Raw genomic sequence first — 27303 nt, forward strand, 5'->3', positions numbered from 1 at the left:
CTTTCTCCTACGCTGTTTAAATACATAAATTTTTCAATTTGTTTAACGAAACATGTTTGTTTTCTCATTTAATTTTTAACTCTTGTCACGTCGCAAACACGACACACAAGACATTTAACAAATTACAAGAGACCTTATCGCATGTCAAGTGATTTCCACTAATTGATAGGCACCGATCTTGCTGTGAAGTACATTGAGACTGATACTTTGGTGATTTTGACTAATCGATGCAAGCAATAGACGAAAAAATACTTGTAACTTCAATGGCATGATGTGATCATAGCCCAGCTATAATCAGAAATGGTTCAAGCATTGCAAGTGAAGAAACAAAAAAATTTAGAAGAGACTCAGAAGGTAGTCCAATTGTTAAAAGATGATATCTTTTCAGTTATTGTTATTGTTGTAAGGGGTCGTGTGTATAGACTTGTTACCAGCATTTTGAAATGTCAGAAATACCGGACATTCTACGAACATTTTATATGTATGCTATTTTAAACTTGCATAATAGCAACTTTATTTCTTTGAAATGTGTAATCCTTTTTAAATTTAATCTTTTTATAATTGTGTGTTTGTTCAGTTGTGGGCCTATACATATGAATTTTAAAAATTAATGTTTAGGTACATTTTTGACAGTTGGTTGGTTTGTTTGTTTATTTATTTATTTATTTATTTATTTATTTATTTATTTATTTATTTATTTATTTATTTATTCTACTTTAAGTATAAATGCAAATGTTAAGATAACTAATGTGAAGAGATTTTACTAACTTGTATGCAACTAATTGCAATGAAAAACTAAATCTGTAAGTAGATAGTGCTTTCTTATTGATAAAGGGGTCTAACACCCAGTTTTTCTCGACGAGAAGGAATCAAAAATGGGTGTAGGGCAAGGTACCATTGGTGGGTTGCGTTACCACAGATGCACGTTGTTTGTTTGATTCACATAAGTACCGTCACAACCTCCGGCTCGCCACACGGCCTGGAACACTTTCCCGCTCGCATCTCGGCTTGACCGCGACCTCCGTGGCGAAGTCGCTGGTGCTCAGTTCTCCAACGGCGAAGCTTTGCAAACCCTAGGCAGGTCTGTGGATGTGGTGTTTCCGATGTTAATGTTTCAAGATTGGTTTAGTTAAGTCCGCAAGCTTGCCTTCCCTCCTCCCCCTCCAACTCAGTTTCTCACTCCCATGATACGAGTGCGATAAAACACGCAGCCTTTCACACACTTCAGGCCGGAACACGAAACTCCGCCGGCCGCCCGACACGAGACTGTCTCCTTGGCACTGCCAAACATCGTAGATGACCTCACCGTGAACACATGATTGTAGCTGTGGATTTTGTTTCAAATTATACATTATACCTATTTGTGTTCTGTAGGTTACAAAAAAATTTTTTTCAAAAATAATCGTAGTTTTGTCTAGTTCTGCCCGTGTGAAGTTAACTGACGAGCTAACGAGCACCTGCTAGGAAAGTGACCACGACGTGGCTACTCGTGACTCAAGTGTCCTGGTGAGAGTGCGAGCTAGCCTTCACGAGAAGCTCCCGACTGCCCCGTCGCACCACACTCGACAGGACGCCGTGCGTTGGCCGAGAGCTGGAGCCATTCCCTCGTAGTCATGTGCTGTTCTTGCAGCAACACAAAATGCTATTGTTACCACTTGAGCGTTATGTAAAGTTTTTTAAGAATTATTTTAGTTCTGAATATATCGTCCCAGAAGCTGCTGCTGATTCCAAAACCTGAAAAAGAATGGTCGTGTCTGGATTACTAAACAAATTTTTTTTATATATATATAATTGATGCAAATAATTTAAAAAAATTCAGAAAAAAAAAAAAAAGTCATTTGTGTTTGCACTTATGTAGACAGCAATTATTACTAGCGTGAAAAAGACATGAATCATTCACAGGAACAGTGACAATATGCTGAATAAGGAGTGGTTGGGGGGGGGGGGGGGAACCTTTGACAGTCTCATATAGATATTTAGATTTGGATTTTTTTTATATTACCACCGTCCAGAAACAAAAATTTATGATTTACCCTTTTGAGAATCGAACCTGGATCACAGAGACTTTAAATCCCAACTTATCAATTTCCATGTATGGTAGACTTCCGATATTCCGGCATTCAACGGTCCAGAATACCTGGTGGTACGGCATCAGCCAACTGAGAGAACTTACGGTGGTGTCACATGCCACGTGGATTTTTTAAATTGTTTTCTCACCATTACTTGTAATTAAGGGTTATTTCTGTAAATTATTAGGCATGCCTGTGGAAATAATCACAAACATGAGTTTTGTACTTCCACTGTGTTACACTTAGTGAATATCTGTTGAAAATATTTGTGTCAGAACAACAAATGTAAGAGATGTATTGTGTTCAATGTACATAAATAATCCTTAATTATTAGAAAAAATTCAAAAATTCAAAAATAAATAAATCAACATGGTACAGGAGACCCCTAACCTAAGCTATAAACTATAATTTTTGGCTAAGGTGAAAAACTTCTTTACAGAGCGCGTGTAAGGGGTGGTCAGGGCATGGTTCGAGATCGATCAGAAGCTAACAAACAAATTTCAAATTATTTCCCTGCATTTGTGTTGAAATGTTTATCCATAGACTCCTTTTAAGCAATATTTGCTGCCAAATATCATCCTACTAGATGTATTAGCTCTTCATCTTAGCGTTTAGCGATAGCAGCACCTGCAAAGTCCCGATCGTGCCGGGTTATCGGAATCCTACCGTGTATTCGTTACTTGCAGGGTCAAATCAAATGGTGCAGATCTTGGATCACTAAAGTGCACAAAATATTTGGAAAAATAATTAAAACTAGTAAACAGTGAGATTTTATTACTCTGAAACATACAACACTCACTCCCTACAAAGTACCTTATTGAAGTCACAGTTAAACTTGATCTTCAGTGACAATTTAAAGTTATATTTCTGTTTTTAATTGCAAGACCATGCTCTCAGATCGACCCTTGTTGTTTAACATTTTCACTACTTCAAACTGTGCTGTTTATAAAATTATTTTGTGTTTATTTTATCTTCCTTATCTTAAGGATTTAAATATTAATTTATATATAATTTTTAGTGATGCAATTTTTTTGGGACCTCAAGGGTGTGCAAGAGCGCACATCTCTCAAGTCATCTGGCTGGCCCGTGAGAATTACTATTCGGGCTTCGTGAATGGAGAAAACAGAAGACAGAAACAGTTTCCATTAATGCAGTTACTCAGTAATGCCCGGTATATGTATAGGTATTTGATTAGTGAACAAAGGTCAGAATTGTTTGTCCGGCAGCTGTGACAATAACCCACCTGACTCATGCTGTGTGAAGTGGTGTTGGTTGTGATACCTCTTCATGTTGTAGAGGTACGTGTCTGCTCCCGGGGATCCGTAGTGAAGGTAGTAATGCATCAAGTCGTACGTAACGTAACCTGTAAGACGTTAGTTTTCATGTTCACATCTTTCAAATCAGATAAATTGTAACAATTTGGAAAAAAAACTGCATGTTATGGAAAGCTTAGACTTTGTAACTTATTTTTATAAGAAATATATTTCTTATACAAGCTGAATACCTGAAATGTTCTTGTTTGTAAAATTAAGTTATTTTTTTAAAATTAAATTGATATTGAAACACAGATGTTGTGTTGTAAAGTTGTAAATGATAGGACTACGTATTAAGTATGTTTTATTTAAAATGGTTTTTCTTTGATGCTAACAGTAACAAGAATGTAAATGGAATGCATTTTAATAACGAAAGGTAGTGGAAGCAGTATTATCAAGGAAAAAAGTATTTATTTTTATGGTGTAACTCATTGTTGATTAGTTCGTCAGACATAAAGATTTAAGCTGTATTCACAATGCCTAAGAATGAAACGTCCAACACAACCATGTCACAAATATGAGTCATGTGGTTTTGTTTGTTTCCCAGACTGAGGTATTTTCATTATGAATGTAAGTGAGAGACCGGGATTACAGTGAACACAAGGAACACAATGATGCAACATGCTACTAAGCAAGAAAATCATTGTCACCATAAAGCATTAATGTGTCACAATATATCACCAACCCTATAACTTGAATTTTAAAACATCAGAAAAAAATTTCTTCCCTGGGATACTTTTTATGATTTATGTTTATCGTGAAAACACACAAAACAGGCTATTTAATTCAAAAAGGTTATTTTTCTTTCACTGTGCGAATGTTTTAACTAGTGGAAAATGTATTGTATATGTTAAGTGTAGTTCTAGAAGAAGTAAACCTAGGTTTAATCGGGTTAACTTAGCATTATTCAAGTTTGTTGGGTAAAGTTTGAATAATAACTGAGATACCTAGGTCTACCCAACACTGACAGGGTCATGTTAGAAAAAACAAATGATTGATAACTTTGGTTTCATTGATACCTTAACTAGTAAACTAACCTAACCTAACGTGCTCAAAAATGAAAAACACCTAACATTACACAGTGTTGGGTAGACCCTAGACCAAGATATACACAGGTAATCGCCAGATGAAGAATCATCTTATTGATTATTCAGACATTACTCTTCAACCTTGGATAATGTTACGTTCAACCGGGTGAACCTGGGTTTATTTCTTCAAGCATTACGTGTAGCATACATAATGAAAACAATATTGTGGCATTCTATGCACATTAAGTTTGCATCTATTGATATCGTCCTGGGCTGCGCCCTTCTGAGCCCGATGTGCCACCACCTCCCCCCCTCCTTCCACCACCGCCCGCCAGTGTGACGTCAGTGCTCCGCTCCAGAGAGTTGTCGAGCGAGGACGAACGGGCAGTGAGTCGCGAGCGCTGCGAGAGGAAGCAGCTTCACGCACCTGTCGTGGTTCTCGGAGGTTTTCAGTGAGACGGGGAAACGGGCCTCGCCACACACGGGCTACGTCACGGCCCTGAGAACAGAGCAGCCGGGTCCACTTGCCCGTTATACATGTGGTGGCGCCCTAAACTTCAACGGACACTTCAACCCCCCATTGCGGTAGCACGTGTATTTAAAAAAACTCTTTATTGAACTGTTTGCATGTTGCGTTTCCTGCGTGGTGTGTAAGCCCGGCCTGGCTGCAGGGTGTTTCCACCGGAGCGCGTGCCTGAGATGGTGCCTGCCGTGACGTAGTGCAGCATCCACGCCGGGAACAGCAGCGAGAGCACGGAGTACAGCAGGAGCGCCACCGCGACGGCCAGCGCGGGCGGGAACAGCAGGCGCCCGCTGTCGAACGGCACCTGAGGCAACGGCACACTCGCGCCTGCAGTTTGTTGGCTTTGGAAACACATCTCGTAACTTATCTTGTACGTCTTTGACGCATCTTTACTGCGCCGACCTCTCATTCAAGTCATGTTGTGTTTAAATTATTTTTTTGTTTTGTTAGTGTAAGAATGTGAAATATAATCATATTTGTGGTTTCTTAATTTTTACATTGCTATGTGATTGTTATATGGATACTAGTCTTGGATCCTGGGAAACGTTTTATTTTGACTTTAGACAGGATTCAAAAAGAGATGAACAAATAAACTGATTAGAGCTTTTGAAATGTCTCAAGCTCAGGAGGTTACTAAACTGTAAACGAACTTATAAGTATTAAGGTACAACGGCCTAGACCAATTTTCAAAATTTTTTTAATGTTTAACTTTAAATAAAAACATAAAATGCAATAAAAGCCATTTTTTGTCAAAATGTTCCGCCATTAAATTTTTTTTACGGAGCTAAAGGAAATCAAAACGTAAAATAGTTTCCAATGATAATTATTAAAAACAGAATTCTGTGTGTGGTGTATGCATTTAACTTTTGACATCAGCTGATTTTTGCTTGTTTATCTGTCTGTTGTGTAGTCATCTCTTTTTGTCTGTTATTTAGGGTTTCTCTGCGACATACAGTGAAACCAGCAATGTCACATCTCCAAAAAAATATACATTAAAAATCAGTGTTCTCCATGCGAGAGTGGCTGAGAGAATAACGTCAGCGAGACGCGGCGGTGTCGGAGGGGGCGGGTACCTTGTGGTGCAGGCCGTGCAGCAGGAAGTGCAGCGTGATGAGCGCCGGCGAGTCGTCGGGCGGCCTCATGTGGAACACCCAGCGGTGGATGGAGTACTCAAGCAGCGACCACAGCAGCAGTCCCAGCAGCAGGCAGGGCACAAACCACAAGGTCTGCAGGCGGACTGCAAGCCAGCACCGCGCGGCTCCAGACCAGGCCCGGGGGCTGTTTCCCTTCATCCCTTCATTCCTTCATTCATCCTTTCATTCCTTCATCCCTTCATCCCTTCATCCCTTCATTCCTTCATCCTTTCATCCCTTCATTCCTTCATCCCTTCATCCTTTCATCCCTTCATCCCTTCACCCCTTCATCCCTTTATCCCTTTATCCCTTTATCCCTTCATCCTTTCATCCTTCATCCCTTCATCCCTTCATCCCTTCATCCTTCATCCTTTCATCCCTTCATACTTCATCCCTTCATCCTTCATCTTTCATCCTTCATCCCTTCATCCCTTCATTCCTTCATCCTTTCATCCTTCATCCCTTCATCCCTTCATCCCTTCATCCTTCATCCTTTCATCCCTTCATTCCTTCATCCCTTCATCCTTTCATCCCTTCATCCCTTCACCCCTTCATCCCTTCATCCCTTTATCCCTTTATCCCTTTATCCCTTCATCCTTCATCCTTTCATCCTTCATCCCTTCATCCCTTCATCCTTCATCCTTTCATCCCTTCATACTTCATCCCTTCATCCTTCATCTTTCATCCTTCATCCTTTCATCCCTTCATCCCTTCATCATTTCATCCTTCATCCTTTCATCTCTTCATTCCATCTCTGCATCCCTTCATCCCTTCATCCTTTCATCCCTTCATCCCTTCATCTCTTCATTCCATCTCTTCATCTCTTCATTCCATCTCTGCATCCCTTCATTCCTTCATCCCTTCATCCCTTCATCTCTTCATCCTTCATCCTTCATCCTTCATCAATTCATCCCTTCATACTTCATCCCTTCATCCTTCATCTTTCATCCTTCATCCTTTCATCCCTTCATCCCTTCATCATTTCATCCTTCATCCTTTCATCTCTTCATTCCATCTCTGCATCCCTTCATTCCTTCATTCCTTCATCCCTTCATCCTTTCATCCCTTCATCCCTTCATTCCATCTCTGCATCCCTTCATTCCTTCATCCCTTCATCCCTTCATCCCTTCATCTCTTCATCCCTTCATCCCTTCATCTCTTCACCCCTTAGCTCGTTCACTACCAGCACCACCCATCGACATGGTGTATGCAACCATTCTGAGTTGTAACACATCACTCGTTCGTTCAGAATCTTAAATCTCAGAAAGTTCTTGACCGATTGCTTTGAAATTTGACACAAGGTTGCATTCGAATACGTGCGTGTTTTTGTACACCCATGTCACACCTGTGACAGGTAAAAGGATGGATAAGTTAATAGAGGGTATAAACATAGATTTTTAATATTTTCGTTACTATAGAGTGACATATATAGAGATGTATATGGTATAGAAATATAGAGGAAGATATAGATATAGAGAGATAGTGAGGTAGAAATATATATGTAGACAGAGATACAGGAAGTTTTAGAGATATACGGAGATTACGATATATATTGATTCTTGAAACTTAGTTTGTGAAACAAACATTTAAAGGATTCAATGTTTCTACATCGTAGTTATTATTTTTAATTTCTTGTACGTTATTTGAATGTTTTTTTAAAAATTCAATTAGCTTCCATTGTAATTGTGGCTATTTGTAAAGCCATTAACAATAATTTTAGTGTGCTTTTTTTTAATGTGTTATATGATCTTCATTTTTTTAGTTTAATCATTAAATTGAATAGTTTTATATTTTGTTTTATCATTTAAGTGAGTTATTGAAGTGTGAGTTTTGAAACTAAAGCGCTTGGTTGGCTACGCTATATACAATGAGTATTGGAGGGAAGGGTAGAGAGAGGGGGGGGGGGGGGAACAGAAGGGGCAAAACCCTTGGAGCCCGGGCACCAGGGAGGCCTGGTTCAATTTTTGAGTTTATTTTTATAGGACAAAAATCACAAATGCATTGTTAAAAGGATTTGTATATAACCTTACAAGTTATGCAATATGGGCTGATCATGTTTCCAGTTATGGCCACATTAATGTTAACAGTTATTTTTTAGATTTTTTTTCTTCTAAATATTGGGGTTTGGGATTAGGCCCAGCTACCTTGGATTTTTCCATCATTTTGCTATATTCATAATTTTGATATATTTATCCCAATTTTTTCCAGGTCAAGGTATAAATCATATCTCGCAGACCTTCTGTACCTTGTTGCAACCACATATTTACAAACAGGCTCCAGTTAGTAAGCGCTGCGAGGAAATAACCTGTTCTTTAACATGGTCGACTACAACTGTCATGATAATCACGCCAGTTCACAAGTGTTGATTTCAACAAGTAACCAAAGTTGTACTATGCCATGTCAAACAAAAAAAAATTAGCACAGATGCTTTATTGCAAGCAGTATCCAAATACATGATATCCATAAAAGAATGCCCCTGTTTCAATGGTATATTATAACACTTTAATTTGAACTATTTCCAACAAATACATCAAATTGAAGGTAAATTAAACCATTTTTTTCCCCCACAAATGTTAAATATGTGGAACTGTAGTTATACGGCACACATCCAAACTTAAGTCCAAAATATTCCCACACTTTGGTTAACACGTCCTGAGTAATGGAAGCAATAACTTCTTCAATTATGTATTTCAACTCTGATAAATCATTAGGTAGTGGCAGAATGTAGACACAATCATTTATAAAGCCCCCAAAGAAAAAAACTCGAATGGCGTTGTGTCAGGTGAACGTGGAGGCCAGCGAAAAAGAGTTCTGTCGTCTAAACCATTACGACCAATCCAACGGTCGGGGACTTTTAAGTTCAACCACTCTCGTACAAAGGGGCTTCGTCATTTTGACAAATAAAGTTTACAGGTTCACACTCTACTAACTGGGGAAAGAGCCACTCTTTCGTGCTGGAAGTGAGAAGAAAAAAAAGCAGTACTTGCACATGCACTTCAGTTACTCTTTGATTGTGACCAGTAATATTTTTGGGTATATTTTTGAGCTAATCAAAGCTCAATAATGTGGGCAGAGGGTGCAGAGGCCGATTACTGTTTTTTTTTTTTTTGGGGGGGGGGGGGGGGCGAACTAGCTGTTTTACTCCAGAATACGGAAGTTTGCTACAGGGATTCACGGAACGTACAATGACAAGGGAGAGGGAAAGCCATCGGCAAAATTTGTTGCAGACGTCTATCAGTAAAACATCAGAAAACAGAAAACCGCCATACAGAAAACTTTTTGTTTTCTATGAGGTAGGGGGAAAAAAAAGTCCACAAATTTGCCGCCTCAAAAAGCTGCCGCCCTAGGCACAAGCCTACTCAGCCTGCTGGTAAATCCGGCACTGATTGTGACCTTGAACCAACGCTCTGCAGCGCTTGCAGTTGCTACTATTCACTTGTATAACCGGGCACACTTGAAGCTGCGAGGCGGTGGGGGTGGCTACGCACCGGGCGAGGAGAGGAGGTCGTTGTCGGCCAGCCCCCGGGCCAGCACGGCGGCGACGACGGGCAGCCAGACGGCGGGCACCAGGCGCCATGGGGTCACGGACAGCGCCTCCAGCAGGTCGGAGCGGAACAGCCGCAGGGGGCGGTCCACGGGAGAGCACACCCACTCGTAGTAGCGCGGGCCCAGCGCGCCCACCTGTGCCAGCATGGGCCGCGACCAGTCCACCAGGCCCTGCGAGGGGGAGCACTACTCAGGCGCCATCTTGCTTTCAGCACTCCAGTGCACTTCAAGGTTACTAAATATTAATTTCATTAAATTATAATAATATACTTCGAGACCATAGCATAGACCGAATTTGCATAAATATGAAAAATAGACTACAAAGTAATAATCATGATATATATTATTTATCTAGCCTGCTTTTCTGTCGGTCCGCGATATCTTCCTCACTGCTTTATCAAATTCCATGATTTACCCCTCATTTTAAAGCTTATCGTGCCGGCGAATGACGAAAAACAGACTCATGGTCTAAAATGTACCGCTACTCTTAAATATGAGATTTAAAATCATCTAAGAAGGGGTCCTTTAATGGATGCGTCGGTTTTTCGATAGATATCGAATTGGATTCGATAAATATTGAATTCAATATTTACTTGTCACGTCAGACTTTTAGTAAGTACTTTTGAAATTACTGTTGCATTTTGTACCACAAACATAACCTAAAACATAACCTTTTACATGTAGGTACTTCTCATAGCATCAGTTAGTATTGAAGATATGTACAATCAAAAAGTGAACGATGATCACATCATAACTTACAATATTGTATTTAAAGAGGTTTTGTAAATGCGTATATTTGAATATAATACTTCTGTAAAAAAAATTGTGTAACAGCTACTTGTACTGATGTGTTCAATTACATGCCTTCTTTTGTACCAACAGCCGTTTACTTTGTTCTATTCTTCAAAATGTCAATTTTCCCTAATTTTTTAAGAATGGAATGCCACACAAAACGAATGCGGAATCCCGCACGGGTTCACTAGTAGAACACAAACTAACATGGCTACCACAGCGGCCAAGTACTCGGCTTTTATTGGTCGAACGGAGCTACGTAACACAAGAGTTCAGCATTGCCGTGATCTGTTTTAATTTTCCATGTTATTTTGTAGAACGGAGTCTTAAAATGATTTTCAATATTACAAGTTGAAGAAGTCCCATGGCATAAAAACTGTTGAAACAATTATTACATCTGTCGGTTCCTACTTCTTCCCCTTCAGATCTGGTTCCCATTTCTCCGTAGCGTAGTTGGATGCGCTCTGGCTGGTGGCGCAGGTGGTTCTGGGTTCGAGTCTTGGGTAACACATGGGTGTTACCTCGGTTACAAATCTGCCACAACTCCTGTAAGTCGAAAAATAACGATCCTATTGACGACAGTCGTCGTACCCTCCCAGATACAGAGGCCGTACCTGGCCACCGACGCGGGCCTGAGGGGGGCTGTTTTCCCCCCAGTGAACCCCAGTGTGTGCATCGGCTAGGGACGCACCCGCGTGCGCCCTAGCACGCCAGTGTTTTTATGTAAATATTTCCGTGTATATATGTTTCTTTCTAAATGACAGTGACTTTGTTTAAGTGTGTAAATAGTGTAACTGTTATGTATGTATTAACTATCGGCAACTATCGTGTAATTCTTGTAAACGTATCGCAGTGTCTGTATGTAAGCGCGGCCTGGCGCTCATCCGCGTCGCGAGGGGTGGCGCTCTCCCACGCCGTCCCCTCCCCCGCAGCCCGCGCGCGACGGCCCGCGGACGAGCGGGGGAGAGCAGTAGTTGAACTCAGGACTCGAGCAGCGGCGGACGTGCGCTCCGCTCCGCGCTGATCGCGAGACGGGTGTCGAGCTCACGGTCCGGCGACTCAGCCGCAGGACGAGCATCTTTCGCAGCAGCCGTGCTGCCCACGCGAGTGGGTGCCTGAGTTGCGAGTACGTAAGTTACGTCACGAGCTGGTCATTACGGGACGCGTAAGCTTCGTTACGCGTCGCAGAACTTTCGCCGACGTTACGAGTCAGTACGTAGGAACTGCGCACGCGTCACGTGCCATCACGAACTAGTGGACTATCAGGAACTTTGTTACGTAGGAGATCTGCCAGTACGCGTCGGGACGAGTGGGCCGTACGAGACGGTTACCGGGAGTCCGGGTCATCGTGGGAGAGGCGCGCAACCCGCGACGGATCCGCCAGGCCGCGGCAAGCTCTCTGAACGCAATAAAAGAGCTCGTGAACCGATTAACAGCGAGTGGTCCTTTCGATCTACCTGTCACTCTACCTCACCATCCCTCCAGGTCCCGCATTTCCAGGTCCCGGCCACGTCGGCCTGGACCCACACCTCTCCGACGAGAGCAGTACGGGCATAACGGACATTTATAGCAAGCAGGGAAATAGGGACCAGAAGCCGAGGGACGTCACTATGTATAACAAATACTTCGTCAATGAAACACTGAGTGAAGACGAGATGGTTGTCTTTCCGTAGAATTCGCCAAGGGTGTAAGAGAATAAACTAGGATTTAACATCTCGTCTCAATCGGGGCCATTAAAGCCCAGCCGCACTGTCAGATATTTGTCTCCAAATATAGTTTACAATATTAGACGGAAAGTGGCTTTCAATTTTCTCCATCAAATAAATTTTGCCAGAAAGCCTCAAATATGTTTTAAATAATGTCACACTGTCCAAATTTGTTTTTGGTACCTATGTGCTATCTCAAACTTTTCAATTTTAATTTCATTTTTAATATTAGGCTAAATTATGCATTACATTATGTACTGGATGAAATTATTGAAGATGTATGATTTTTGTGCATTTATTTACTTTGAACAATCTCTGTTTACATATAACATTGTTTCTAGCAGCGCCATTCATATTATCATTACCTATAGTTATTTCACATTTATGACCTCTTTAAACACCCATGTGTTCTTCGCCATTTTAAAGATTCGTTGTGACAGAAACAGACGTCATTTCCGTTTTCGCTAGGCACTAACATATTCACAAATCGTGAAACGTTATAAGCAGTGTGTAAATATATTGTTGGGACTTCAAAAATGTGACGTTATAAGCAGGAAACATTATAGGCAGGGACATTACAACAAGGTTCTACTGTATATTTAATCCTTCGTTCTATGGTTCGTCATATTCTGTAATCCGGCACCAACCCAGTCGCTCGCGGTCAGATTTTTATGGGTGGTTTCCTGCTGTTGACCTTCACCTTGACATTGACCTTGACCTTTGCAGTTCAGTCGCGCTGCCGGCGTTTTGATTTCACTCAGAGTTAATCGTTACTGTCGGTTTTCATTTTGGTTCGGCGTTTCCTGTTTCCAAAGGGTCACGTGTTTTTCTTGTTAAACCACCCATGTAGGTAAATAGGTAATACCTCAAATCGATGATGAATATTGTAAGTGTTAAAAGTGCGCTTTATAGTTTTCCATTCACGAATTTACTCCCACCAAATGCCGTATACCGAGAGCCAAGATGTTACACATCAGTAAAAATAAATTACGTTTCATCACAGTTCCATTTATCTGGAGGAAAGTCCAGAGAGATATGGGCTGTGTCAACGCCGCGCGAGACTGTCCGAGGGCTTAAGTCATGCTTCCACGGATTATTAAGAACCTCGCTATCGTATCGGAGTGCGATCAGCCGACTGGCCGACCGTGTGCGCTTTCAGGCTGCGTAACCTGCACATATACTTAGTGTCATAATATGTGTTTTAAAATGTTTCAGGTCAATTTTGTTCTAGTGTATATATTGGACTAAAACTTTTAGTTTAAAAAAAAAAAATTACTTAAATATAGCGCCGAGTTCGTAATGGTTTTGAGAACCAACTAAATATTAAACATCTTTGACGCCATGTTTGTTCCAACACAATTTTCCTGGCTAATAAATTATAGGTATAAAGTTGCTATTATATCTTGTTATGACTATTTTGACGTGACAACGTCTAATAAATCGATGAACGCCGGCTGCACGCACGAAAAAGGATTACTCATTGTTCCGTTACGCTTATTGTCCCATTATGCTCATTGTACGCTTGTGCCGCATCTATCTCTCTTCCACTCGATTGGAACAACCATCGATTTGACTTTTTCGAGGCACATTAAACTTGAAACACTCCCATTCGTTTCCTACTTTTCCTATCATCGTTCTATCCTTAACAGAATAACACAGATTGGAAGAAGTTAAATAGCAAACATGTATAAAAGTTATAATTAAAATAATCTGTTCGTTAAAGTAATAAACATATTTGAATTAGGCCTAATGAGTGCAAATAAAAATAAATTTATCAATTAAATTGTAGATTTCATTTCAGTTCTTCTTTGTATCCATACAAAATAGTGATACTTAATTCAATAATAATGATTCAATTTTATTCATAAAAGTATGCAATCATTTCATCAATGTTTTGTTATGGCGTCACGTTAAACTATCGTCCGTAAACCGACTTTACAGACAACCATTTTTTTTTTTAAGTTTACAAAATGTATTCCAGGAAAGTTTCACTCCCATAAAGTCATCCTTGGTACACCAATTCGCTTAGTAGCTTCTGTTGAATTTCCGCTGTGTGATGCGCGTTTATTTCATTGCATTTCTGTTTACGTATCACAGGCGCGTACTTTTTTTAACAGCAGACCTTTAAATGTAAAACTTTTATTTTATGACATTTTAGCTGTTAGTTTTCGTTTCACTTTTCTCTGTGATTTCTTGTAATAGTGTTGCGTAGAAAAAAGGTTCTTCAAATAGGGTACAAAAATTGATAAATCATGAATCCATATCCAATTATCCAATTATATATCCAACATCCAAATACTTATATTTACGTCGCCCAAGGGCTCCCTTCGTTCACGTAGGCCGTTATGCCGTCTCGGCACCTCTCTGGGGTGCGTGTGCAACGAAATGCGGGTGTCATCGGGTGCAGCGTAGTGGACGCAGGGGTCGTGCAGGTGCGCGCGGCGCTCCGAACGCCATCAACCGGCCCAGTGACGTCACTGATATGCTGCTATATCAGTTATCGTGTTCTATCCGCAGGGGCTTCGAAGAAACAATCTCTATAAAGGAAACACTCTTAAATTTAAAGATTATTAAATTGTGTCTTTGCGCGACCAGGCGAAAGCATGGCTTGCATTATTTTTTGCACACGGCACGTTTCAGCGGGAAGGAGGGCCTTGGAGGCATGCGGACGCCATTTTGGACAGCAGTTTGTCACCAAGCCTCAACAGGGTAAATTGCGCCGCGCGCCGCGGAGTCCATCAACCTTTGCTCCATTGACAAGGGCGCCCATACCCGGGGGCAGGGGGGGGCCGTGGCCCCCCCCTAGCTTTCAGGAAGGAAAAAATATATAGTGTAGTCAGGTGTTTTACTTTAAAGAAAATTATTTCAATTCGGTATTATGTAGAAGTGGTTCAACACGAATCTATTATTTTATATCGTCTTTTACATGTCTAATTCATTTTTTATGTTAGTTCAAGCATTAGTTCTGCTGCTGCGATATAAGGTGTTGTGTACAGGGAGAAAATGCGGGCAAGCTCAACGCCCGTGGCGAGTCATTCCCCTTCGTAATCCTGCCCAAGCTCACGCGATAACACAACACAACAGATTTAGACCAGAGTTAGACGACGCGACAATTGACATGTGCTTGCAGACGACGAAATGTTTTGCTACTTTTTCGTCATAATAATGTGTATGTTCACAAATAACATCTCAAAACAGAGATTTTTCAATAGTCTTTAGATCTACAGGTTTATGCATCTGGTCTAGATTTAGTTTAGTGTATTCAGTCAGTATAAATAACTTAAGTGTAAATAAATCAGTGAAAAGTGTAAAGAAAAAAACTTTTGTTATTATGTAGTACTTCTTAGTTTTCCTCATTCGTCACATCCACTCAGAATATTCACAATAATTTTTAAGGTAAGCTTACACCATTGAAGTTACTCAAATAAGAATTATTGTTCAGAAAAGTCTACAACGTAAAATTTATGTTGGAATTTTGAACTTAGAGGAAAACTTTTTTTTTCCTTCAAAAGTGTTTAAAAGGATAAGGATTCCGCTACCTTCAGTAGACTCGGAAGCAATTCACACTGGAATCCCGATTTTACGTCGCTTGGATTGCATTCGTAAAAACGTTATCTTCATAAAATTTTAAACACCCCACCCCCTGAAGATACATGTTATAATTTATTGAACGGAATATATATCATATTAAATAGTAAAAACAATGACTGCCGTCTGCCCTCTGCCCTCCCCTGCGTTCCCCTTATTTATTATTTTTTTAACATTCCATAACTTGCCTCATTGCACGAGTGATATAAAGTGACCTCACAGCGACTAACCACAGCTGCACCACGCATTGCATCATGTTAACTTTTGTGTGGTGACAGATACATCAATACTGACCTTCTAGAAAAATTTCAAAAGCAGAGAGAAAGCAATGACGAATTCAAAACCATTTTCGAGGCAGTAAAAGAAGACTGTATGAGCTTGACATAGATATAAAAATCCCAATATTGTCTGGAAGGCAGACCCACAGATGTAACGTGAATGTCCAGTGCTCATCACCTGAAGACTATTTCAAAGTTGCAATTTACAATCCGTATATGGATTCTATAATTATGTCACTTACTACAAGATTTGAAAGAGATAAAGGCATTCCCTCTCAAAGGTGGAATTCTTCAACCACATTTGATGAAAAAGGAGACGAAAGAAGATTTAATGAGAGACATAAAAAGTTTGCAAAAGTTTTATCAAATCGACAACTTGGAAGCAGAAGCCAGAGTATGGTATGACGTCTGGACGAATACGGAATGTTTGGAAAAAAACAAAGCTCCATGATATATTTAATTTGTACGCGACATTTATTTAGGGGTAAAGAGAGCAATGATATCCGTGTTCCCGAGACGCTGCAAAAATATAAGGACTGTATTCCTGCATTTGTGTTGCTAAAAATTCACTTGTTACAATAAAACAGTTATTATTTAATTAATAAAGTAGCCAATAAAGTTTTTTTAATGGCGAATGAGTACTGTGGTCTAGTATTTTAGTAACAGGACAAAAAATTTTAACAGGGTCAGAACTGGAACTATTTTATGGCTAGTAACAGGCCGAAGTTAGTCTTCCAAAATATTAAAAATACTTCATACCCCTAAGTCTGGCCCCCCCCTACAAATTATCATATGGGCGCCCTTGTCCATTGACCATTAACTTCAATAGCGTAATTTCTATAATTCACTTTATCTAGTCTCTGCGACACCCTCTGTTCGGTTTGAGCTCGTGTACTATTTTTTTATTCATGTTGTATCTAAGAAATTTATATGTTTTCTTTATATTTAAACTAAATTTTTTAATGTTGTTATATTTCAACCGCGCAGTTCTTTTTTAGTGTCCATAATCTGCCTACACATTTGCGACCCCCTGTTCAGGGGATGGCCATATCTGCATGATTACATGGTAAGTATGTGAAGCTTTTTTTTTTTGCATCAGCTAATGGTTGCGCCATATTGTTTAGACGCCCAAAAACATTGGCTGAAGTGTAGCGTTTGCAGAGTGGAAACAGTTTCATGAACGTGCTGTTCCAAGCGACGGGAATTCCAGCTATATAGTATGTATCAGTGTTTGGGCGGCACAAGATGGCGGGTGTTGAGGTTAGGAACGCCAGAGCTCACCTCCAGGTCGCGCGCGGGGTCGGCGCCGGGGACGTACTCCCCCGCCAGGTAGTTGGCGGCCCTGGAGTGCTCGTGGCGCATCTTGGCCGCCACGGTGGCAGCACTGGCGCCCTTGTAGGCGGCCAGGGTGTTGCAGCCGCCGGGGTGGAGTCGCAGGAAGCGCGTCACGTCGTACTGTGCGGAGCCGTCACTCAGCACGGTCCGGGCCTCTGCCTCCCGGGGCGGCCGCATGGCGCCGCTGCAAGCACAGACACTCTTTACTCATGCATAGACAGGAAAAATTCGCGGATTAATTTCGCGATATGCTAAAATGCAAATAATCGAATCTTTATGCAACTTCTGCTATTGTTTAACTGTTAACCTGGAGGACTGTGGGCCAACTATAGACCCCTCAGTCAAAGCAGTGTCGAATCACGAGTCTCCCAGTTGAGACGCCTCACAAGTCAGTAGCCAATGAACAGGTGACGTTTGTCCGAGTATGCACAGGATCGTGGAGTCTATCCTGGAGGTCAGTGAACCCGCGAATTTTTCCAGTCCCTACTTATGGACAATCTTACAACCTAAATGTCCTTTTATTGTAGAAAGAGAAGATGGCTACCATGAATTATTATTATTTTATATTTGGTCATTCGTTGCAGGGAATATTCACCATAAATATTCCAGATACTCTTTTTTTTTTTTCGAACACGGAACAACCAAATCACTATGTTTAAGTTTTTTATCTATTGTTTCGAATCCTAAAAACTGCATAGCCGCAAAGTACGAGCGAGAGTTGAAAAAAATAACTTCAGTTTCAATTGCAAAAAAATGCACACGAGCACACGTCTGCACATGTGCACATGTCATGGCCCCCACAAGGGTGGGGATGGGTGGACCCCTGGGCCCGGGCCCGGACATGTTTATTTCTAGATGTTTAACCATTATAATTTTTTTTACTAACTAGAAAAAAAACATATTGAATATTTTATAAATAAAGCTTAGTTTGGACTTATAAAATAGTAACCATAACAAATATACCCTGTATTTTCAGGTTGCATAACATGATAAAAAGAGTGTAGGTAAGAAATAACCATGCAATTATAATGTAGCCGGTTGGTGGGGGGGGGGGGGGGGGGGACCCGTCTCCGATCCTGGGTCCAAGGCCAGTAATCGAATGTGGGGGCCATGGTACATGTGCACATGGCAGCCATGCTTATTTCATTGCCACTAAGCTCTTATGAGACACGAAATTAGAGGACTGTTTATCCTGAAAACAGGATATAAGTAGAATATAGTGTAAATGACATCAAAAAAATCTTCAAAAATAAAGGGGGGGGGGGGAGAGTTGTCTGTAAAGTCGGTTTACGGACGATAATTTGACGTGATAACGTCATAAGAAAACATTGATGAAAAATTGCATACTTTTTAATTTTCAAATATTATTTACAGTTTTTGCAAATTTAATTTAAATAATTTGTTTAAATATAATCACGAACAATTAGTTTTAGAAATAAACTGAAATCAAATCAATGTCAGTAAATTGTTAATTTGAAATGACGAAATTAGACAAGAAATCAAGTTTTTTAAATTGCTGCTTTTAAAAAGACCGCCTTAACCTGTTTGATATTACAGAAGATTTTCTGGTACGGTGGTTGGCCGGTTCTTGCACGCTCGGCTCAGGCGGAACGTGACAATGAGTCATGCTTTTTCGTGCGTGCAGCCGGCGTTAATCGATTTATAAGACGTTATCACGTCAAAAAGCAGAAAATCTCCGCTAGTGGAACAAACCAAAAAGCTAAAGCGCACATAAGACACTTCTCTTCTCGTTTGTTTTTTTTTTTTTTTTTTTTTTTTGCAAAATGATAAATCAATATACATTAAAGTAAAAAAAAAAAAAATTATTTTAATTATTATTCTTGTTCATTACACAAAAATTATTTTTTTAATATAATCCAAAGTATACAAAAATATATACACCCCGTGACCTACGAATCCATATGTACAAAACGATAATCAAAACAGTAGACTACATAAATAAATAAACATCAATAAATAAATAAACCTTCTCATGCTTCCGAAAATTTAAATTTAAATTTACACCTTTTAAAAAAGTTTAACTGTTGTTGTACCAAAATAAATTAAAACAAAATATATAAACTGCGTATAATACAACCCATGTAACGAAATAGCTGACCCTCAGTTAGTTGTGTAGCAGAAATGAGATAGAATTTAATAAAATACTTTTTTTTGGTTTAAACTGAGATACTCTCTTTCACCATAATTTTAAACCTATTTCTTAAAATTCATATCAATATTAAAATTATAATTGTGAAAAAAAAAATCACGAGGGTAACTGTATTATCACAAGAATATATGAATAAATTATCCAATCACTGAATGAAATGGTGCAAAGTAGAGATAGACAGGGACTCAGAAACTTGAGCCGAGTTGAGCGAGTAGCTTTAGCTAGACTCGAGCACACGAGACTCGACAGTATTTTGAACTGACTATACATTCAAGTGCAACGAACACAAAATCACGTATGACTATTATGCAAACAGTTTGCTGTGAAACTTCGTATTAACGTTCTTCCTATTTACTTTTACCTGATATTTATGAAGTTTTATTAAAGTATAGTGTATAATTACATACAATACCCGAAAAAACATGTAAGCCACTATTTCCATCTCAAAACACTAGAAATTGACACCATTCTAGAATGAAATTCCGGAAGTATGTCAAAGATTTGTTACACAGCAAACAATCTTGCTTTTAAATGTCTTTTGAAATACACGACTTTCAATTTAGCATTAGTAACTATATGTACCATGCCAGAAGCTGGCCTTACATTTAAAATTAAAGAAATTTGTCTTCAAATGTCTTACACCCATTAGATTTACAGAGCAACTTTTCAAACACACAACCCCACTGGCCAAATGTCTTTGTCTACATATGTCTATCTCCATCCCTCCTGCATCCACGCTCTACTTTCCTCTTTTCTCCTTTATCAGGTTTCCTACTTGACTGCTTGGACGGCTGAAAGAAGTAAAGCCACCTCTCGCTTCCTTTGCACTCTATGACCCGCATGGCCTAGACCTGCTAAGGGACAAGTTTACATTTTCCACCACTCTTTAACAATCCATTTTGTGTATGATTGAGGATCTTAAAGACGTTTTCTGTAATATGTTCATATATACACAGCACAACTATGATTAACCATAATTTCTTTATCCATTATTTTCTATATAAAATTGTTGTTACAACACAAAAAAAAAAGACATCTTTTAAATTTTTTCCCAAGGATTACTTTTACACATCCTATGTGGCGTAACTAGGACACCATTGTTCTTGCCGCTTCGAGTGTGGAGTCGACTCTGATGACATGACACCTCAGAGGGCTGCGAGATCTGCCAGGGTAGAACTTCTGCAGGCGTGTAAGATGTGGACCTCAGGCGAGGGTGACAGAGGCTGGCTGGGGGAAGGGAGGGGGGAATACTGACGACTCCTCAGAGCGAGACGTGTTGGCAAGCGATAGCGGGCGACGAGCGATGTGCTTCGCGTGTGAATATCGGGGCATATGGGACGGTGTCGTGGGCACGGACGAGTGGGCAGTGCGAGGCAGTGTGTTGGGACAGAGGTGCGTGAAGACTCGACAAGTAGAGAGAGCCACTGTCGAGCAGAGCTCCAGTGGGGATACAAAATAGTGGACTTTCGAAAGTTCCATTAAAGCATTAAAATTGTTGTAATTTAGGAAAAAGTGTACATAGTATATAATAAATTTAAGAGTAATGCACCTCACAGTTTCCAACACAATGCTGTAGGATAAACAATAAGCTTACTGTGACTATAATTAGTATAATATGAGAGACTTCAATAATTTATTGTCCTCATAAACAAAATTTGTGATGTATTTTAAAGAAATAAATTGCACATGTGTTTTCACGCTGGTCTACTTGAAGAAAAAGAAGGAGAACATTTTTGCGACTGGTTTTTAAAGCAACTCTTTGTAAAGCTACAAAACAAGAACACAGGGTGAGTACTAAGCCGTCTACCGCGGATCATGCAACTGAAATGCAGGCGTTGTGCGTAACAGTGTGTCGTAACTCCCCACGCATCTCTCATTCCACAAGAGAGGCTGCGGTTACCTTCCCACTGTATCTTCCATCGTCCACGCTCGTGAGTGAATTGAACTTTAATTTCCCATTCAGAGCTGGAGAGTTGAGCTGTTACGTGGCTTGTCAATGGACAACTCCCTCCAGCAAAATATTGGGTTGTTATTTAGACGTGGAACAGCAATGCAATGCAGTGACGGAATAATAAGGTACGCATAAGAAACAGGGGCGTAGCCAGGGGGGGGGGGGGTTAGGCTCTTCTAACCCCCCCCCCCTTTTTTAGCACTATTTTTTTTTTTTATCTGAAAGCAGGTTAGCTAAAAGCCTGGGTGTCTTACTGCTATCACCGGCCACTGCACTGGAGGGGAAGAGTAAGCGAGCCATACTGATTCTCCTTCCCTTCCCCTACCCCTGTCACGAGCAGAAGCTATAAGGTTGTGACGCCGTGACGGGTCCCAAGCTTTCAAATATCTTACACCTACTGTAGGTATTAAACCAGCGCGGTAATTATAAGCAGGTGGTGACTGGGTAACTCAAGCTTTAGCTAATTGTTTCCAGGAATAGGCCAGTTCTGCCGAAACCCAACCATTTTTATTCCTTTTTTTTTTTTTTTGTATTGTCGAGCTTCGAGCATGATTTATGATTTTGAGTGGACGTGGCCAAGGCACTTGGATTGGTTAAAATATCTTTAATTAATTTTTACTTCATCACTCAAACAATTTTTTTATTAAAAAATTAATAATATTTTTACCATTACAATATTTCAAGTTAAGTACCGAAAACTGCTCAAATAGCACTATTTTACACCTTAAAATCCAATTTTTTCCTGGGGTGGACCCCCCCCCCCCCCCAATACACCAATCCTGGCTACGCTACTGATAAGAAACCCCGCTAAGATGGTACATTTACGTTCGTAAAGTATTGCCAAGTATGTATTTTAAACGTCTTAATGATATTCTATAACCACATTGAAAAAAAAAATCTGCTTTACGGAAGGAAAGATTTAAAAAAAAAAATGTTTTTGGGTAATTTATGAAAAATATCAACCTGTTCCTTCATACAAAAATGTTACTCCTTTATGAACTCTTAAATAAGCAACCAAAAAAAAAAGTATGTAAACAAGATATAAACAAGATTTTAAAACAAACAATACCGAAACGACTAAAATAATTTTTTTTCTCTCTTTTTATTGCTACATACAACAGCTACTCTAAATGAAATGTCTATTATTACTTCTATCTGGGTCTCAAAGTGAATGGGGAAACAAAACGTGGAATTTGTCGTACGATGGTAGTGAAATAATGTGAGGGATAAAATATTTAAATAACTTTAAACGAAATCTGCTAATTTTTACTATAAAATTACGCCGCCTTTAACATGAAGTTTATGATGAGAGTTCAACGAATTAAAATTTAGATGTATAATTAATTATAATTAATTTAATACTAAAATTTTTGAATAGATTTATATTCTTAACTCAGGACCTCAACTTACAATACACCAGTCTTTAGGTTACGACTTAAAAACTATTATCCATTTGCCAGTTAAACAGCTAAGATATTAGTGATTTACATCTTAAAAAATACCAATTGATAACTCCCAGGGGTATAAAATAAAATAAATTAGTTGTCTGTAAAGTCGGTTTACGGACGATAGTTTAACGTGACAACGTCATAACAAAACTTTGATGAAATGATTGCATACTTTTATGAATAAAATTGAATCATTTTTATTGAATTATCACTATTTTGTATGGATACAAAGAAGGAGTGAAATGAAATCTACAATTTAATTGATAGATTTACTTTTATTTGCACTCATTAATTAAAATATTTTTATTACTTTAACGAACAGATTATTTTAACTATAACTTTTATACGTACATGTTTGCTATTTAACTTCTTCCAATCTGTGTTATTCTGTTAAGGATAGGACGATGATAGGAAAAGTAGGAAACGAATGGGAGTGTTTCAGGTTTTAATGTGCCTCGAAAAAGTCAAATCGATGGTTGTTCCAATCGAGTGGAAGAGAGATAGATGCGGCGCAAGCGTACAATGAGCGTAACGGGACAATAAGCGTAACGGGACAATGAGTAATCCTTTTTCGTGCGTGCAGCCGGCGGCGGCGTTCATAGATTTATTAGACGTCACGTGAAAAATTATCTCACAAATAATTTACATGCTACCATCGACTTACACTTCTGGCATCATGTACCTACATGCTATCATGGTTCTCCCCACCCGAAATAGTCTCACTCGAGACTTCACTGCTGGACTTGGCGACGACATATCGTCGTGTTCCGCAAACTTAACAGGGCCCCCCCAACACAAGTGAGCCTAAAAGACCTAAATGTTTACATCTTCACGAACCAATTATTCGCCAACTCGTTTTACCACGGGAAAACCCTCAAGCGAGTGAGCATGCATGACTTCACTTACCTTAGACTTGACTCCACAATCAATGAAACCCGAACTAACCACTCGTTCCCACCGGAAGGAGACCTCCTAGTGAGCTCCGAGCAAAGGCAAACACCCGCTTCACACGATAACACGTGGCCTCTATGCAGAACGATAGTGCTAACGCCAGCAAATACAGGATTTCCATAAAATAATGACCCAGTTTCAATGCTATGTGAAAACCGTTTAATTTATACTATTTACTACAAGTCATACATCAAATTGAAGGTCAAGTAATCTAGTTTTTGACGTGATAAAGTCTTATAAATCGATGAACGCCGGCTGCACGCACGTAAAAGAATGACTCCTTGTCACGTTCCGCCTGAGCCGAGCGTGCAAGAACCGGCCAACCACCGTGCGAGAAAATCTTCTATAATATCAAACATGTTAAAGCGGGCTATTTAACTAATTGTTCGTGATTATATTTAAACAAATTATTTGAATTAAATTTTAAAAAACTGTAAAAAACCAAATTTTAAAATTAAAAAGTTTCCAATTTTTCATCAATGTTTTTTATGACGTTTTCACGTAAAATTATCGTCCGTAAACCGACTTTACAGACACACACCCTTTTTTTTCTTACAAATATTCAATATGCACACCTTTAGTTATACAGCACACATCAAAACCTAAAGTCTTATTGGTTAAAAATTTCGGATTGATGGAAGCAATAACCTCTTCAATTCTGTGTCTCAACTCTGGAGAATCATTAAGTAGCGTCGGAACGTAGACACCATCTTTGATAAAGCCCCAAAGGAAAAAAATCGGTCCCTATATCCTTTCAATTTTCTCTCCCCCTCTTCTCTCTTTACTTCTCTCACTCACTCACACACCAACCCTCTCTCTCATGCTCTCATGCTCTCTTTCTCTCCCTCACACACACACATGCACATGCACACATATACATAAACACACACTGCCTCACATTACCAACACTCTCCCTATCTCTTTTATTTCTCATCTATTCTCTCCCTCCTCTCTCTCTCTCTCTCTCTCTCTCTCACTTTCTACCAACCCTCTCTCCGTCACACAAACACACACACTCTCCCCCTAGAATTCCCACTCCAAGATTAAATATAAATTTTAAATTTGTAATATATATTATTAGAATGAAATATTAATATTGTTTCCCCATTTATTTAGCTCTTATTAGGCCCATAAGATACGGTATCTGTTCGCAAAAGCTATTATATTTAAAAAAAAAATATCGAAATGTTTAAAGTCAAAGTCAAAGTCAAAATAAACTAGTTTTAAAACTGCGCATGTATTGATGCAGATACAGACTGAATATTACAGGTACCTACATCCAAATATTTTAAATGAAATAAAATGCTGTACAAAGAACCGAACGTATTTTCCCTACCTTCTCGAAAACTTATCAATTGCAATGATTTTTGAATGAAAAAACAACTATGCACGAACAGAATCACGTATTAGTTCTTGACTCGGCAAAAATTTAAACCAATCCTCTCGCGATGCAAGTCGCCTTGCATCGCCACGACCAGGTGCCAAGTGTCTGCGCACATCCACTGCAGGTTCCATACTGCAGTTACGCCCTCCGAAAACATGCAAGGCAAAATAAAGGTATTCTTACTTTATTAAAGTACGCTCCCTCTACTTCAACACGATATTTTGCACAGAAACCAAGCACGACAGTAAATACGATCGAAAGAAAAGTGTAGTAGAAACATGCATTCAGCGCTATTTTTTCCCATTAACAGACACGTAACATGAAAATGAATTCGGTAAATTCACAAAAAAAGTTGGGGGAAAAAAACATGAAAAAAAATTAAAAAATATTAACAAAGACTTCGGAAAAATAAAAACCCTAGATCTATACCTAATCCCACTACTATAAAATTCACGGAACATTCTCGTTACCATTAGCGTCTGATACAATTTTCCAAATAACGAAAAATTACACGACCATTTCCTTTCGAGAACATTCTTCCATTGACGACTACCCCCCCCCCCCCCAACCCCCTTGAGACATGGGTCGGTGTCGGGCCTCTGTGTTTATACTACTTCGGAATCTCTGGAAGAGGGGGGGGGGGGGGGACCACCATGGAGCCGGAGCCGATGTCCACCATCTTGGCCATCTGTGATCACCTTGACCCTGACCCCATCTTGGATCACGTCATCACCGCTGACATCTTGGATTCTGCCATTATGTTTCCTAGAACATTCCGCTATTTTGTTTTCCGCCATTTTGCTATCATAAAAAAATTCAGCAATATTGAAATCGAATTCCCCACTCCTTTTGCGTTGCATTTTTTTTTACGTCTGACATCTTGAAAATCTGTATTTATTATCAGAACAATTGAGCATATTTTTAAAATTAATAAAACGTTTATATAGGTAATAAAATTTTAATTAAAAATTCTTTGAGCCATTTTTTTTTCCACGACGAGACGGACGAGCGGGTGGTTTGAGGTAATGTGTTGGGGCATAAGTGCGAGGTAAGAGACCAACAGTAGAACAGAGCTCCAGTGGCGAGAGTGAACTGAGAGAGTGACTAACTTGTGGACACACACTTTCAGTGTTGAAATTTAATTAGTCATGTAAACAGTAGTTAATAAATGAAACTGAGTTTGATAAATCGGGCTGTTTCCCCACTCGTAACAATATCTCTGTTGAAAGACCGGTCACCACGTAACCTGGTTAGCGGCAATGGCGGCTTCAGGATGACTTTTCGGGAGGGGCTATCGCACAAAGAAAGGTCGTAGTTGCAAAAAAAATGAAAATGGTCAGATATTGGCCTTGGAATATTATTTACAAATTACAGGTTTAAAATACAGAACCTTAGTAGCTACGTGCAACATTTGATGAGATAAAAGTTTAAACATATGAAATTAAATATTTAAGTAAACATAAATATACACTGATTAATAAAATTGGGCTGTCACCCCCGCCGCCCCCCTTCAGGAGCCGCGCTTGGTTAGCGGTCACGCATTCAAGAACCACACGCGGTTGTCGCTTCACGGAGCTCAGAGGGTAGCGTGTGGCCTTACCTGCAGTCACGCGGTTGGTCGGGCGGGTGCTGGAAGGTGCTGGAAGGTGCTGGCGGGTGCTGGAAGGTGCTAGCGGGTGCAGGCCTGTGCGAAGCAGCAGGGTCCCACGCACCTGGATGCGTGTCGGCGACTGAGCGAGCCTCGTCTCAGGCGCGAGATAAGGTGCGTGACGCGTGCAGATAACGCAGTCGGGTAAAGGATTATCAATAACGCCCTCTGCCGCCCGATTCCGCCGTGACACTTTGAGCAGCGAAGCCAGGTTGTCAACCCCCCCCCCTCCCCCCACCACATAAGGCCCCCGCCCACCCGGGCACACACACGGTGCGCAGAGCTTCAGGAAAAACAACGCGATTTCAAAACTGCCTCAAGATATCCGAGTGGGGTCTGCTTACGAAAAGCATTTAAGAGTTCGCCGAGGCCCGAAAAGTACTTTTGATTACGGATTAAGTTTTTAAACTGTATTTTTAGAAGAGTTAAAATGGCTCAAA

General features: G+C 39.9%; 1 protein-coding gene across 2 annotated transcripts; it reads right to left on the minus strand.

The window, feature by feature from the left end:
• Window positions 1-800: 800 nt before the first annotated feature.
• On the minus strand, window positions 801-26981 carry LOC134528544 (fatty acid 2-hydroxylase). Of its 2 annotated transcripts, none has more exons than XM_063362265.1 (7): window positions 26816-26981; window positions 17258-17495; window positions 9555-9747; window positions 6007-6170; window positions 5105-5237; window positions 3313-3432; window positions 801-1734 (listed from the first exon to the last, which is right to left on the minus strand). In XM_063362265.1, exons 2-7 carry the CDS (start codon window positions 17486-17488, stop codon window positions 1649-1651), a joined length of 927 nt encoding a protein of 308 aa, XP_063218335.1. In that variant the 5' UTR covers window positions 17489-17495; window positions 26816-26981; the 3' UTR covers window positions 801-1648. The 2 variants fall into 2 exon arrangements, with proteins under 2 accessions (XP_063218335.1, XP_063218334.1); XM_063362264.1 differs by having other exon boundaries at window positions 9555-9783; window positions 26816-26979.
• Between the last annotated feature and the right edge of the window lie 322 nt (window positions 26982-27303).

The sequence above is a fragment of the Bacillus rossius genome, chromosome 1 (assembly GCF_032445375.1).
Source record: "Bacillus rossius redtenbacheri isolate Brsri chromosome 1, Brsri_v3, whole genome shotgun sequence".
NCBI classification, from domain to species: domain Eukaryota; kingdom Metazoa; phylum Arthropoda; class Insecta; order Phasmatodea; family Bacillidae; genus Bacillus; species Bacillus rossius.

Excerpts from the sequence above, each read along its gene's own strand:
- LOC134528544 (XM_063362264.1), bottom strand. The coding sequence starts at position 17,488 with ATGCGGCCGCCCCGGGAGGCAGAGGCCCGGACCGTGCTGAGTGACGGC. Across the intron at positions 5,238-6,006 it reads TGCACGGCCTGCACCACAAG|GTGCCGTTCGACAGCGGGCG; the intron begins GTACCCGCCCCC and ends CCGTTGCCTCAG. Across the intron at positions 3,433-5,104 it reads CACGGCAGGCACCATCTCAG|GTTACGTTACGTACGACTTG; the intron begins GCACGCGCTCCG and ends AACGTCTTACAG.